The 16,202-nt window shown below is 34.4% G+C and overlaps 1 protein-coding gene across 5 annotated transcripts in view; it reads right to left on the bottom strand.

The window, feature by feature from the left end:
* Skap2 (src kinase associated phosphoprotein 2) overlaps positions 1 to 16,202 on the bottom strand; it is a 310,376-nt gene that overhangs the window by 154,837 nt on the left and 139,337 nt on the right. For 2 of the 5 annotated variants that reach the window (XM_087206611.1, XM_087206612.1), the window contains exons 1-3: positions 10,019 to 15,285; positions 6,483 to 6,588; positions 5,865 to 5,890 (exon numbers count right to left, since the gene is read on the bottom strand). Coding sequence is in view for 2 of the 5 variants with exons in the window: in XM_013070279.3 (XP_012925733.2) it covers positions 5,865 to 5,890; positions 6,483 to 6,588; positions 15,664 to 15,730 (199 nt within the window). In the remaining 3 variants the exon portion in view is untranslated. The other 3 variants (XM_013070279.3, XM_087206613.1, XM_087206614.1) reach the window with 3 other exon arrangements.

The following is a 16,202-nucleotide window of genomic DNA, read 5'->3' as shown; positions in this document are numbered from 1 at the left end:
TGCATGAAACCCTGGGTTTGATCCCCAGCACTGCAGAAAGAATTTTTTTCAGATTATTTATTAAAATGAAATTGGCAGTTGAGCATAGTGATGTACACTTGTAATCCCAACACTCTATGAAGCTGAGGCAGGAGGATCGCAAATTCAATCCTAACCAGGGCAACTAGGCAACCTAGCAAGATCCTGTCTCAAAATGAAAAATAAGAAAATGGCTGAGGATATAGTTCAGCATGAATGCCTTGGATTCATTCCCCAATACCACAAAAATAAAATAAGGTAAGATCGTCTTCAATTTATCCATTCCAAAAACTGTAGTTAACCGAAATAATTTTTAAAGTAGTGTGATATTTATATTCAGCTAATAAAAATAAATTAAGTACTGCTACTAGCTTGATTTTTCCCCCATCCACTGAAGGAATGTCTTTTGAATTCACTCAAAGTAAAGAACGCAGACGATATCTGTACAGTGGTATCCCCTTTTTAACCACTGCATTACACTGAAACAACATACCGCTTTTCAGCGTGGTCTTCATCTTACTGTTGTTCCAATGATAATCCATTCATTTACCCATCCCTAATTTTGTTTTTCAATCCAATGAAGAATAAAAGCTGCTGCTTTATAAGGAGCTTTAATTGAACACAGGGGTCGCTGTTGAGTAGTGCAAAGCATTTTTTCTTCCCAGGGCCCAAGTATTTTTAGCTGTACCTGCAAAGACTTCTACAAATTAAAAAGAAAATGCTCAACTTGTGTTTATGTAATAAAAGAAACTTAACTCCAAATCAACAATGGGGCATCAGGTAAATGTATCCAATACAATTTACAGACATAATTGAAAGCATTACAGACTAATCAGACATCTAAAAGAAAGGCATGCTCAAATGAAATGTCTACAGAATCATTAGTTGCCAGCCATTCTATTACTATCACACATAATGTCAGTGGTGCCTTGAGCCTGTGCCAATGACAACAGCATAAATTTTGCATCTCATTTCTGTGGTCATAAAATTAATGATCAGTTTAAAAATACTTCTTTGTAAAAGTTATTGCACAAAGAAAAGACATGAATGTGTCCCTGTTATGTACTCACAAGGATAATTATGAGGTTGTTGCTCATTAATACTGTTTCTTGTTTCCCTAGAAAAGCATTTGATTTATCACACAACTTTCAAAAGTTTAATTAATGATACAAAGTTAACCATCTAAAAGACAATGATCCAAGGCTTCCTTCCTATAATTTCAGTGGCAACTTAAATATCACAGCAAAATCCAGGTTTAATCATACCACAGCAATATATTTCTCAGGTAACTATTTTAAAATTTATAATAGGTACAAATCATTAGTAGCCATTTTTTTATATGGCTCATCATCAATTAACATTTTCCTAAATGCCTACAGATGCAGCCCAACAGCAACTGGACTCACAAATTCCACTACCCCAAAGGTGGTTTACCCAGTTGCCTGTTGTTTTTCCACATGTAGTTCTATTTTAAACACAATCAGAAAACATAAAACTAAATAATACACTTAAAATTTAGTATCATTTTATATTGAAATATCACACTGTACCTCATAAATAAATATTAAATGTTAATTTAAAAGAAAATAATATATAAATATATAAGATATAATTTAGATGGCAGCCATTCCTTTGTATAGAGCACGAAGACAAACTTGGGAGTCAAGGTAGAAACAAATTAATTTCTGATTCTCTAGTCAAGTTTCTTGTCCATCCTAAGCTTTCAAGTAATAATATGCAGCTAAATACATATATAGAATTAAACATTTAATTTGTAATTTCTTGAGAAAATTTAATTCTTAAGACTTTGAAGGATACAGGTCATCAAAAAATAAGAAGATTCTCTTAATTATTCTACAATAGGAAGGTTAATTTATAGTATGCAAATAACAAGAACAACTTTTTGTGCCACATTGAAGCAGAGCATTAAAATAAGCATACCATTTTTCAAAAACCTCTTGGATATAGACTTCTCCACTCCAGGCCCTGTAATTCCAAACATGCTTACCACATCTGCACAAGGGCAAGGGTAGAAGAGGGCAGTGGAAGGAAAAAACTGCAAGTTATTTGCTCAGATGTCACTGTACAGCTAACTCTCAACAGAAAATATACCATGTTGGGAAGGATAAAGGGAAGGAAATTAAACATCATCCAAGCTTCTGGCCTTTCTGCTGTTCTTAAAGATTCCATCAGGACAAACAAAAATTGATCCCTTCCTACCTAATAGTCTTGCTATTTTAAAAAAGTGGTTTAGTCCATTAATAAACTTAAGAAGTGACGAATGAGAAGGTAAAAGAAAAATTGCTTCCTACATAAACCTATGCATATTTAACAACATCAGTGGAGTTTTAAGGGTAAATTTATTATGGAATTTTATAATTAATAGGAAAAGATTTTAAAGAAGAAAATGAGAGCTTATCTGTAACATCTAAAACAATAATTCACATTTTTAAAACTGTAGACAGTAATATTTTACAAATTTGAAAAAGTTTCAAAATATTTGTCTCATTTACTATATATATGCCTTTCTTTTAATAATTTATAATAACCTAAAAATTATTTGAAAACTAAATTCATGGATCAGAACTTAAATATTTCTGACAAATGAAATTGGGGAATATGCATTAATTTAATGTTTACTGAACATCTACTATAATCACACTGAAATCATCACTGAAGTAAAATGAGATTAAAGTCAAGATACAGTGTAAGTAAAACTTTCTGATGTACCTAACATATTATAAAATACTAATGTTCAGTCAATAGTAGTTCTTTACTCAAACAGTAATACATTTTCTATCACAAAAATAATTATTTCAAGTCATGTTTAAGAGAGCTATGATCTTGTTATGTGACAGAGAACAATTAAAAATAATCATATATCACTATTCCAGTGCACGGAGCCTATTTTCAGTAGAGGACACTATACAATATAAGCTATATTGAAACCAGGTAACTATGGTTTGATAGTTATTCTGTCTTGCAAAATACATTGAAGTAAGAAGAAAGTCTCTACTTTGAATAAAATACCAATATTTCAAATAAATAACAAGGAATAGACCAAGCAAAATGTGCTTTAGCTGACTGGATTCTACTCTTCTTTAATTACAAGAAATTCTTAATTAAAATTAAGAAATTCAAAAAATCAATTGATAATTATTCTTAAATTACAGTTAGACCTCTTCAATAGGGAATCTAGAGTATGTAAGGAGTTAGGAAGAATCTTAATAAATTAAAGAAATGAAAATGGAAGCTTTTAAAACAGTAGCTTTCTGTGTAAATAAATGTAAATAACAAGGAGAAAATCAGCTTAGTAGACAAAATTATCTAGGCCCATTGTAATAAAACAAGTGTTTAAGGATACTAAGTATTGTTACAAAAAAGGAGAAATGCAAAAACAATCTGAGATCCATGCAGCTATTTCAATAATCATATAAATTCAATTAATTTAAGATTTGAAATACTTCAAATTATAAATTGTTTTCTTAAATCTTGGGACCAGGAACTATCAGGTAAGGACAAAGAATTAGAATGGGAAATAAGGAAGAATGATAGATATCAGTGAAAACTAAAGAAATTAATAAGTGATTTATTAGAAATTAATAAATCTGAATTAAATCATTTTCTTTAAGAACTCTCTACCTGGTCCCCCCAATAATGGTCTTAAAATGGTATTCAACTGTTATTTTAATAAAATAAAGCATGTTTTTAAAATGGGGATATAAAGACAAAAATGAGGAAAACAGTTTGTGGTTACCTCATTGTGGCCCTATACTGACCAGAAAGAGACAGAGAATGTGTGTGACAGAGACAGCGAGAACAGACAGAGACACAGAGAGATAACAGCCAAAAGGAATTCTTTGCAGCTCTCCCTGGATGCAGACAATCCAAAGCCCCAAGGGGAAAATGTAGGGACGGTGGGGCCACCATCATCAAAACATAGGTACTATTGAATTACTCAATGTAGAGATCTAATAATAAATTCCAAATATTAAAAGAAATGTATCTTGCATAATTACTTTGCAATTATTAACTCTGAACCCTTTACTATTCCTAACGAACTATAGAAAGTAGTCTTTTCAGAACAAAGCTGAATATACTTTGAGGGTACAATGGCATAAAATTACTTAGCTTCTTATATTTCTCCAAGGTATACATCTAATTTATCCACAGGCTTACTTTTCAGCAGGCACTCTTGGTGATTAGTTAACTTAATACAGCAGTATTGAACTACAAATGAGTTATTCACAGGAAAATGATTATAGGGAATCTCTGAATTCTGTATTATCAGAACTCTTATTTTAGGATCATTTTTCAAATTCTATCAAATACTATATAAACTTTCATTCTCTTTGGAGACAAAGAATGCATCGCAGTAATGTAATTTTAATATCCACACACCTGAACAAGTTCTAAAACAGAATTCCAAAGGGAAAGTTCCTACACTATTACTGAACCACATCCAATTATACAATGACTTCATGTTATTATACTTTCTTTAGCTTAAAATTGTTTAATGTACAAATAATTAAGGTACAATGAGAGTTCAATAAATAATCACTGGAATAAAATACGCCTTTTAAGAAGAGAGAATATAATGTATAATATTGCTTCATAAATAGTGCATTGTATAAAAGCTATCATATTAAAATGCATAAATTCATTTCTATATACAACCAAGTAAAATGCAACAGGGTTAAGCTCATAGTTTAGGATTCACTGTAGTGCACAAAAGAGTGAGTATGTAGGAAAAGGAGTTTCCTGTTCTACTTTTTTATTCAATAGTGTTAAAAATCTTCATATAAAAAAAAACTTTTCTCATCCCTTTCAATCCCACTATTTTGGTAATTCCATGTGAAAGAAACTGTGACTTCCTTTTAACTGATTTTAGGTTTCTCTGGTTAAGTACTTGGTTTACTGGAACTGTCAGTATCCTCTCATTTATCAGTTAGCAGAAATATGAATTACTCTGTGGGACCTGCTAATCCCAGTTAGCACAAGCCACGCTGTTTCTTCTCCAAAACTCAGAACCTAGCTCTGTGTAAGTTAACTGACCTCACATTGTAACCCTCATACCAGCATCCACAAGCTGTAGGTCATGACCTATGAATTAGCATCATGGAAATAAGGGCGATACCCAGTTTCCCTTAGGAACTGAAGACATGAAGAAGCAGGAACTTCAAATGCCTTTCCTAATCTGGTTTCCAGCATGCTAAGCAGCTGTCTCCAAAATTTAAAGGAAGACAGTTTACTAGCACTCTCGCTTACTTCAAAGATAAAATTGAATTTCCATCTCTAAAACTCTCTAAGGTACACATTATTCAAAACAAAAGAGCCACAAGAAAGATAAAAACTAATATTTGAGAAATATTTTATTCATATTCTCAAACAAAATGTATACAGTTTTTAAGGTATCCTTCAAAAATGTGAGCTATGAGCACGCAGCCATAAGCCCTTCTGCTCCTGCCGCTCTACAAAACAACCTCTGAAATGTTAAGTAGCAGTGGGTTGATATCTCACCACTGCTTAACCGAATCATTCCAAGTATAACTCAGGCATACACTGTCCCAACAAATTTCTGCCACAATGTACTCTAAGAAATACAAAACCTACAAATGTTAAATTCCTAAGATTTCTTTATCAGAAAACTGCAGAGTAGATTCTGGATATGCTTTTTAATTTTTTCTCAGCAGGGGGAGCTAGCACTCTCATCTTGAAGGTCTAAATCCATACAAATATATAGTATGGAAATTTAAATTTTGGTTCCAACTATCAAATTTCAAGATGTGTTAATTATCCTATTGAAAATCTTCACAGAAGAAAAAAAATTCAAGTTTGAAGTTTACCTTTGTCTTGAAATTCCTGAAGATAACTGCAAAATAAAGAACATTATATTTTAACATGAGATAGAAAAATCAAAACAAGGTCTAATCAGTAGCAATAATTAAAATCCAAAATCTGTATTACAAATATACATGTAGAGAAAAAACTGTTTCCTGTCCTGAAATAACAATTCCAAAAGACTTAAGAATGTATAATAAATTTGTAAAGATCTATGAGTAGAGTAGTCAAATAAGGGTGTATCTCTAATACCTGTAACATATATTTTATTTATTTAATATAATAACAAAAGGATTCTCTTTTTCAGGGTCTAAGGCATTTTCCAAATTTACATTAAAATCCTCAACCTATCTACATCTTATTTAAACCAAATATTTCCTCAGATAATAAAAATAAACAGTTGGATATTGTTAGAATATTTATAAAAATACATAACTGAAAACTATTATAAAAGAGTATTATGATAAACATGTCTATGTTTAAAAAATGTATTTTTGTCCTTTAAAATATACAACAGCAATAGATTAGACTATAAAAAATGTAATTCCATGATAATTCCTTATTATATTAATTACAAAATAGCTTCTAAGTAGGAAATAAGTAATAAAAAGCAAGTGACTTACGAAGCCTTGACATCTTTTATCTTCTTAATAAGGTATTCCCTCTTTTCCTTTGCTTTCTTGGATAAATTTTCCCCTCTCAGTATATCTGCTACAAATGTTTCAACATCTAACCCATGAAATATAAGAAACACGATACAAATTAGAGGAAAGAATCATTTTTTGTGAAGACAAATAGGACAAAGATTGTTTCTTCATATAAGTATTAATATCTGAACAATTTGTTATAGTTATTTATCAATCCAAAGCATAACAGTTGAAGTATGTTTCAAATACTAAGTTGGACAAATCTGTTCACCACTTAGCTAATAAAATTTGTATGTTGTACTTATGCTTAGCACAGCAGATACTACTTGGATATTTGGCATCATTAAACCAGGAAGAAGCTCACATTTTAATAAACTATGGTATCCTATAAAACAAAATCTCATATAAAAACCAGCACCAAGCTTTTATGCATGTGTCACTATCTTTTTATAGTATTTTCTAATGTCCTATATGCACAAGTCATTCACAATATTATATCAATATACACTAATGTCTCTGGCAAGGATCTGTTTTTCCTAGTGTAATACATTTAAGTATACATAATGTTTAATGCTGTAAAAGAACAAAACAAGTCCCTTTCTTCTAGCCAAGATTCTCAAATCACATTCTCCTGCTTGCTAACTGCCCCACCCACTCTGGGTAGTTCTGTGAGCTCTTACTTCCTGCCCCTGTTATTACCACCTGGAATATTTCTCACATGAAGGAAGAAGTACAAAAATAGATTTTTCCACTATTTAAAAATATAGTATGCAAGAAATAAGATTTTCATAACCTCATATTTCATTTCCCCATAGCTTATATTTTAAAATTTTAGTAAACTAAATTATTCTGTTGTCTGGTTCTCTCTCACATAAAATTACAAGAAGTCCTTGCTGGTTTGATTTCTATAGCAGTTTCATTCTTAGTGTTCATGAAATACTGTACAACTTAAATTAATTTTATTTTCAGAATTTCTAAACTCATTCTGAATACAGAGGACACTTTAAATGTTTTAAAGTAGTAATGGCTATAAATCATCCATGTTTCATATTGAGGAGATTCATGTATATTTTACTTTCTTTTTTTAAATTACTATCTCCTAATTCACACTGTCAAAATGAGAGTATCACAACATAATATTATATTTAGGTAATGCAAAGAAATGTAATAATCTCAGCTTTATTTAAATTAACTATTTAAAACCTAATATATGAGATAGATGTTTGTAATCAAGTTTAAATTCTTGATTACAAAAGTATTTTGATCCAATTAGGAAAGGTGATCAAACTGTTATATATTCATTATAAATGTATAAAGGTAATTTTTTCCTAAGTCAATATGACAAATGAAAGAATTAAAGTTAATTTCGTAGTAATTTTTAAAAAGAGCTTCTGGTTTGACGTCCATTAACAACTAATATGTTAAAAGCAAGTATCAAATTGAGATAAAAGCAAAGCATCTCAGCTTCTCTTTCCTTGACTTGCCCATACTTTGGAGAGGGAACAGAGAGACATAATCCAGAAGTAGTGCAAATTAGACCCAGATTGCTCACGTGAGTTCGAAATAATGAAAGTTATGAAGACGACTGCACCCAGAGGAGCAAGCCAGCAACCTCTGAACATTCACACAGCTGAAATGGAAAAGATCATTTGCTTCCCTGAGAATCCATACAGTAACTCTCCTTAAAAAATTTTTTAAAAAAGAGAATAAGGGAAGGAGTAGCAATCCTACTGCTGATTGTTTGTTCCAAAGGGACTCAATACTTGGGAGGATCACTGGCACAATGACTGGTGAATAGTCTGCTTAATGTTATTTTCACTCAATGTTTGTCATTAATTCCCTCTTCCATGAGTATTTAATTGCCTATTTTACATTTTCATTACACAATCCAAGTTTAAACAAACAGGATCTATTTTCTAGCTCTGGAAGCAATAATAGAACAAATTACAACCCAAGAGTTATTTCTTTAAAAAGTCATCTCATTTCTACAAAAATTCAGAAAATAAAGAAGCCTACAATACTCTATGATGTATTTTCTTAAAATCTCTTACATATGTTTATAAAATACTGACTGATGCTTCTGTTTATGAAAAAATATTTGAGTTTGGAGCTGCAGGAAAAAATCAGTATTTTTCAAGGAGAGAGGAAAAAGATCTATACTTTTAGAGTAGTATTTTAAAATTATTCCCAAACTTTCCCAGAAAAGAGTTTAAGGAAACTAAAGGAATTTAAGAAACAGTGAAATTTTTGGTAATTATTTCGCAATGGAGAGTAGGAACTGCTTTGCTATATTTTTTTTTTTAACAAATAAGAATTTTAACTGGAAGCGATTCCTGCAATAATCTTAATTATTGGTTGTCCACCGACTTGGTTGTTTTCGAAATCTTGGTAATTTCTTTAAAATCTACACTTGGTACGTTAATTTTCAAATGAAATGAAACAGCCTCTCCAGACCCGGCTCAGGATGCGCCGGCAGCCTTCTGCCCGCGCCTGTGCAAAGCACAGACAGTTCTCCCCCAGCGCAAAGACTGAAAAAGAAGGGACCTGAGCTTTCCTGGGAGATGCTCCATCTCTGGCCACTGAAAAAACTAGACCCTCCGCATGTTAAACCCCAGGGTTCCTCTCTGAGGAGCTGGGAGCTGGGAGAGCAGAGTTTGGGGCAGCGCCAGACAAATGGGGCTGGATCTACGGCTTTGTAGCTCAAAGCCAGGGTAATATTTCAAAAGCAAGCAATAAAAGTCTTGGGTGAATCAAGCCCTCCTCTGGCTGGTTGGAAAAGAGATTTGAGGCTTTTTATTGTGCTCTAAATAGCCCTGCAAACTGCAAACTAGCTAGTGCGGTAAACTAGCAAACTCTCTGGCCCTCTTTTACCTTTCTTTAGGGGTCGTGGCCCTCGGTTAATATGTAGATTTCACTGACTCCTGACTGCCTGTAATTCGGGAAAACACCGTAATTTTATTACAAGAAAAGGGTAAGCCTGCCTTGCTCGTTTGTCCCTTGGCCTGGTGAGTTTGAATTCCTCTTTCTCCGAGGGAGGGGTTTCCACTCACTTTCGAGGACGCCTGCCTTGGGAAAGAAGTGGGACTCCCAGAAGAAGGCACAGGAAAGGGGTTGCCCCCAAGACACCAAGTCCAACTGCCACAGCCCTGCAGCAGGTCTGTGCTGCCTACACTTAACTCCAGAATTACCTCCAAGATCCCTCAGCCTCCGCCCACCAAGTCATCATTAGGAAAAAAGTTATTCTGGCAAAATTAAACTGGTGGTGATTTTTGCTTCTTTTACACCTTCTGTTGTCAAGAGTAAGCCTTATCTCAAAGCACAGCTGTAAGGAATTGCAGATGAAGGCCGCTGAAAAGATCAGACTTATAACTGCTCTGTAGGTAAGGGCTAAAGGTCTGAAAAAAATTAAAAGATGACATGTTCTGCCTCAGCAATCTTTAAGCAGTTTAAATTAGAAACCTCTCAATAGCTATCTCTGCCCCTAAGAGGCAAACACTTAACACATGACTCACCGAATAGTACTCCAAGTTTTCTGGGGTTTTGGTTTTTTTGTACCTACAGGCATCCTGGACAGACTAGGCAGCCCAGAAACTGCGACTCCATCTTCATTTAGAGACCAGAGTAACTGGGACAAGTATCTAACAGGACACACACACACACACACACACACACACAGAGGCTACTTTCTACCAACTTCCACATACAGCATGCAGTGAAAATGTGGAACCACACAAGGTCAGAACAGTTTAAAAATTCTTGCCAAGAATAAAATAAACGGTTAGCTTCTCTGAGTTGTGTACCTAGTATGAATTCTTGTTCTTAAAGACCACTTATCTTCATCCCCCCACTACCAGACAGCTTGGGAGAGGACTTGGAGGTCTAAAGTTGTAAACAAGGCACAAAGATAATACCCCTGGTCTTCTCCCCAGTCCCCAAACCACCCAATTCCTCCCTGTCCATACTTACATACACACACAGCTTCTGTGATGGCCTGAATTATATAGAGAAAGGGGCCAGCCCCACATCAGTAAGTGTAAAAACCAATTATACAGCACCCCAAATGACTTTACTATTTAATTCCACATCTCTTTTTACCTTACTTGCTTTGTATTCACTGACATATGCTGTCATCAAACTTAATATGTTAAGGATCCCAGCCCAAGCTTTAAGCTACTTAGAGCAAAAAGACATTTCTCTGTTACAGCAGAGAATGGTCTGACCAGTTACTGATGAAAATATAAAAATCAATCAAAATAGGCACATATTGATCAATGCAGTCAAATTCCCAAAGTTGGAAAATGGCTAATTGAAAAGTTATTGATTGTTCTGATCAATGTCTTTCTCTTGATTACCTAGCCCTTTTATCGGTTATGGTAGAATTGTGGACTTTTCAAACATGGAAAGATACATGAGCAAACACAGTTCTTGCAGTGCCATGGGTAAAACAGACCTGAGTCTTATAATTCAATTATCCCACAATTATCCTACAAAATTTTCAATATTAGCTTTGGAAGATTAAATGATTTACTTTGATAGAAAGCCGGGCTGTTGAAAGATATGGCTGACCATCTTTCAACCTTCAAAAGATGACTTGATAAACAGCACTTTACAATAATCAAAATCTTTTTACCACACACTTTCAAAGAAGACAAAGTGAATAACACATTAGTTGAGACTGACACTATATTCACTGTTAGGCAGCATCTATCATTATGTGTTCAGAATGTGATTGAAAAAGAAATGTAAACTCAATGGAATGAAAAAGATAGACTTGGCTTTAATTGAAAAAGGCAAACTAAGTGAATAATGAGTATATAAAATGTAGCCTATGCCATTTTTATCACCCATATATGACACTTACTCTTAAATTTATGAGAGACAACTGAACTGTTTCATATCAACAGAGGCTTTTCATACTGTTGTTTCTACCTTCTTTTTATCAATACTTTAATGCTCCTAGCAGTAGACTTGCAAATTTTTCATATACTTTTCACTTTTTAATATATTTAGATTTCTCTTTGCAAAAGAAACAAAAGACAATGTTCCATAAAAATTGTGGAAAACAGTAAGAACCTTACTTAGTAATCAGGATACAAATATTTTCAATGGAAATCCATGCCAAAACTCCTTCCCAACAAAGTATAAGACATTATGTGCTTAATATTAAGAGGCCAATAATTTTCCTAATTCACCTACACAGTACTATGTGACTATCTGACTATACTATTTGACTGCATTTTTTGACACTATAAACTTATGGTACCTTTATTTACAAGCTCATATTTCTATTTCTAGAAGAAAAAAATCTTAGAGGTATCATAGATTGATTTTGTTTTGAGATTATGTGTTCTCAAATCAACTTTATGCTCATTAGTTAATTGCTGCCAAAATGGGACAGGCTTGTTCTTCCTCTGTTGGAAAATCCAGGTGCTAAGAAGGTGACTACTGGTGACTCAGTAGGTGGCACTCTTCCCTTTACATACTCAGCCAATGCCCCAGAAGAAATTTAGGGTACACCAGATACACCATAAATGATTCTCATAGGACAAATAAAACCAAAATGTTGACCCAATTATAAAAAGGGCTTTGAAAAGGTGGAAAGCAAACCATACTATGCCAAGCACTGAAAATTTTTGCCTCTATTTCAACTAAATTGCATTCTTTATCTAGTGCCCTCAAAGGGATTATCAATTATAATGTATGAAGGTTTAAAACAATGTTCTGGAAATCCCCAACAGGGGAAAATGCAATACTTATAATCAAAATTTCCATGTGAACAAAATCTCAAGGTCACTCTGCAGAAACTATTTATCCATTTTGTTTATTGTTTGTTTAGTTTGATTTTGATTTTTCAGTGCACTGACAACTATTTTCTTCTTCTAACATTGGTTTCATTTTCTAACTTATTAAAAAGAGAATAACATGCCCTTACAGCTTTTCTTTTAAAATTTCTTAGCATAAAAATGAAAGAATGAGAGTGGATAAGAACATCTCCTTGCAAATTACTAACAAGCTATATTTAAAGGATGACTAAACAAATTAAGAGGGGTTGGTGGGCAGTGGTTCTAGTTCCTCACATTTTCTTGGCTGCCAGGAGAGAAAAACTCACATAAATCAAGATTATTCTTGCTAGTAGTAGTAGTCAAAATATTTGGATATGTTAGAAGATTATATGGACAAAGTCCTCTGACTTTAATTATCCCAACTAAATCTGTTCTTCCATTGTTATGGGGAAAAAAATCAAAGGTTGCCTGTAGTGTATATAGTGATTCATAATTTGCGTTCAACAACAAAAATCTGTAAACTCTTTTCTCTTTATGTAAACCAAAATATTAATTCAACATGTCTTATAAAATGCAGGCCTTCAAGATTTAATATACTGATTCTACAGAAAATATGACTAAAAAAGTATATTACCACTTTTCAAAGAAATCATTAAATATGAGCTTAAAAAGAAAAACCTCTTTTATTTCTACATAATATTTTTTAAAAGGGAAGGATTGGGGGGATACTGAAAGGGTAGCTTAAAACTACCATAGTCAGAAAGGAAAAAAAGACAAAGAAAAAGCATAAATATAAGAATACCTTTGAACACATATCCCCATCAAGCAGTTAAATGTCAAATACTTAAAATATATGACATATAATGATTTGTATATTAGGTACGTGAAACACAAAGGGAAATGTCTCAGCAATACTATATTCTGAAAGCCATTATCTGCTGACTTTATATTTTTCTGAAAGCACAGGATTCTAAACTCCTAAAAGGCTTAATTCTTCATCCTCTGTTGTTGAATTCTAGTATCCTACCATGCATGCTAACAGCACTCAACTGTTTACAGCCATAGAATCAAAATCTTCTTAGTTTTTTTTTAAAAAATTGTACTAGATAAGCAATAAACAAGCAATACCTCCAAAATTCAAATGAATACAAACACTTCATTTATAGTTTCAAAATTCTAAATCTAATCATTACTATCACCCAGTACACTTGAATTATGCAAATCATGGTGCAGCCCAAATATTCTTGGATGAAATATGTAAAATAGTGCTGAGTATCTATTCTTGAAGCCTTCTCTAATCCAAAAAAGACTTTAATTATAGTTAAACACAACCTTCCTTGAATACATAAAAAAGTTTTAAACTCTGAGAAACACTGGTTCACTTGTTTCATTTTTTTTTGGTACCAGGGATCGAACTCAGGACCTTGCGATTGCAAGGCAGGCACTGGAATCACTGAGCTAAATCCCGGGCCCTCATTTCTTTAGATGTGTGTCTATCCCCTAACTCAGATCATCACCTCTTGAAATAACCTCTGAAAAGAAAGTATAATCCAAATTTATAATCTCAAAAGTTTTAATGTTTTAGTATTTCTTTTTAATAATTCATGTTTATTTTGTGATTTACTTTAATATGAAATACTGGAAATGTCAATGACTTATAAAAACCCGATTTCAGACATTATGGTTGTATATTATTCGACTGAAGAGAGATGGCAGAAATGTGTACGAAGTTAGCACTGGCAGATAATTTAAATATGTAATTCTGAGCTTTGGTTAAATCACTCAGTAAGGGCCACATGAAATAGTTCTGATCTAATAGAGATCAAAGAATAACCTACATATCTATCATACTACCTGGGAATATATGATTATGGATCGAAATAGTAAACTGCCCACTGTGGGAGCTGTCAACCTTTAAAAGCATGCAAATAGAGGTCTGTTCTTTATTCTTAAGTTCAAAAATGTACACCTAGAACAATCTGAAAACTGTGACATACTTCTGAAATAATGATAAACACTTCTGTAATCTAGTTATTACAATATTCTAAAGAAGTAAATCCAGCATTGTACCAACAACGTTAACTGTAGTAAAATAAAATTAGTACTCATGTGAACTCTCATATAATAGAATAAAAACTCAGTTCTTTGCATACTTCCCTTAATGATATTCATTAATGACAACAAGTATTTCTTAGAGTGAAGTACTACCTACTATCCTGCTACAAATGTATTCATCATACTATACCATGTTCTATGAACATAAGTCTGCAGTCATAGTTTCACAGTGCTAACCACCAAAATACCATAATAATATATTCGGACACCTGCTTTCACACTGCCAGAGCAGTAAGTTACTATGTCAAATATGACATTTTTGATGACATTGCTTTTGGACAGTTAAAATGGGCAACTTAAAACACAGGCATCTCAGAGAAATTCTTTTAATCCAATTATTCATGATATTAAAAGATAAATATTTTAAAGACAACTAAATTCTCAGAATCCCGGCATACATAAGGCAAAGTGAATAATACTAAGAATTTCTAAACATCAGGATATTCAAGATTTGTGGTACCCTAAAAAGATACATTTTCTACCTTGTGGAGAACTATAAAGTTTTCATTGGTCCTTAGTGAAAATAAACACCTCCATATCCACCACATTACTGAACAGTGGATTCATAACAGTATTGAAGAATCACATTTCTAACTCCTTAAAAAAGGTTCCTATAACTGGGATGTAAAACTGAAAAAGGGGAAGATGAGGGTGCAAAGATGAAGTGCTTTCATCACAGGAAGTAGGACTTTCAACACATCCTTCCTTTTTTTGCTTTAATTACTAAGGCTTAAGACAACTGGGCATTTGAGAACCAGGCTCTCTTTCAAAGTCTTAAATATAAGTCCTCTGAAAGTTCAAGAAAAATGGGAGTTTTAGATATGACACACCATTTTCTATCTCATAACACCTAACACCTGTGGCTCCGAAGAAAAGTATTTGCTATACCTTCCACCTCTATTGGCCAGGCCGTCCGAGAACTACTTGATTTCTGCTGCATTCCCAATTCTTACACATGTATTCATTAAAATTCTCTCTTCCCACCCTCTACATGCCGTCTTCAAATTATTCAGAATTAGCCTGGTCCTGTTAGTGCAGAAGACTTCGTCACCATCCTCTAGCCGAAATTTCACACACACGCCCACTCCCTTTCTTAGCCCAAACACCCCCTCTTCTCTCCTTGTCCCGCCCCCTCTGGTCGGAAGACCAAGTGGGGCGCGCAGAGGGAGGGTAAGGACACAAAGCTTCTGTCCCCACAGGCTCGCCGTCCCCTCGCCCCCGCCCAAGCAGCGTTACCCGCCCCCTTCCCCGCTCTTTACCTGCCAACAGGTTCTTAATTTCGTCGGGGAGGGAGCAGGGAGAGGAGGTGCTGCTGGGACTGGGCATGTTAGCACAGAGCGCGCAGGGAAAGGACCTACACTGAAAGGGTGACCGTCTGGGTGGGGATGTGGCTGTGACCTATACTCGGGCTAGCGGTCCGAGGAAGGACAGCGGGGATACGAGTCCGGACACTGCCAGGCCGGGACTCACAACAAGGAAGTCACTGAATCTCCCTCCAGCCTGTACCAGCTGGACTCCTGACTCAGCCCGGGGTGAACCGGGCAAGGCGAGGAGTGGGGAGGAGGGGCCAAGGGCCTGACAGGGCTAACTGCGCATGCCTATCTCTCAGTCTTCTGGGTCTCCGAGTTCTCTGGGCAAGTCACGCCCACCATACGTAAGGAAGGGGGAGGTGGAGCAGCTATAGAAAAGGGGACGGTCTGGGACTCAATCACCTGATTTGGCGTTTGAAGCACCCTGTCGCCATTTTGAGTACTGGTATCACAACAGACGCTGACCATTTTTCCAGGAACCCCGGAAA

This window comes from Heterocephalus glaber, unplaced genomic scaffold (assembly GCF_053883595.1).
Source record: "Heterocephalus glaber isolate CG9 unplaced genomic scaffold, H.glaber_assembly_v1.0 deba00000676, whole genome shotgun sequence".
Taxonomy (NCBI): domain Eukaryota; kingdom Metazoa; phylum Chordata; class Mammalia; order Rodentia; family Bathyergidae; genus Heterocephalus; species Heterocephalus glaber.
The sequence above is the reverse complement of the archived record's forward strand: the minus strand, read 5'-3'. Positions and strand labels throughout refer to the sequence as shown.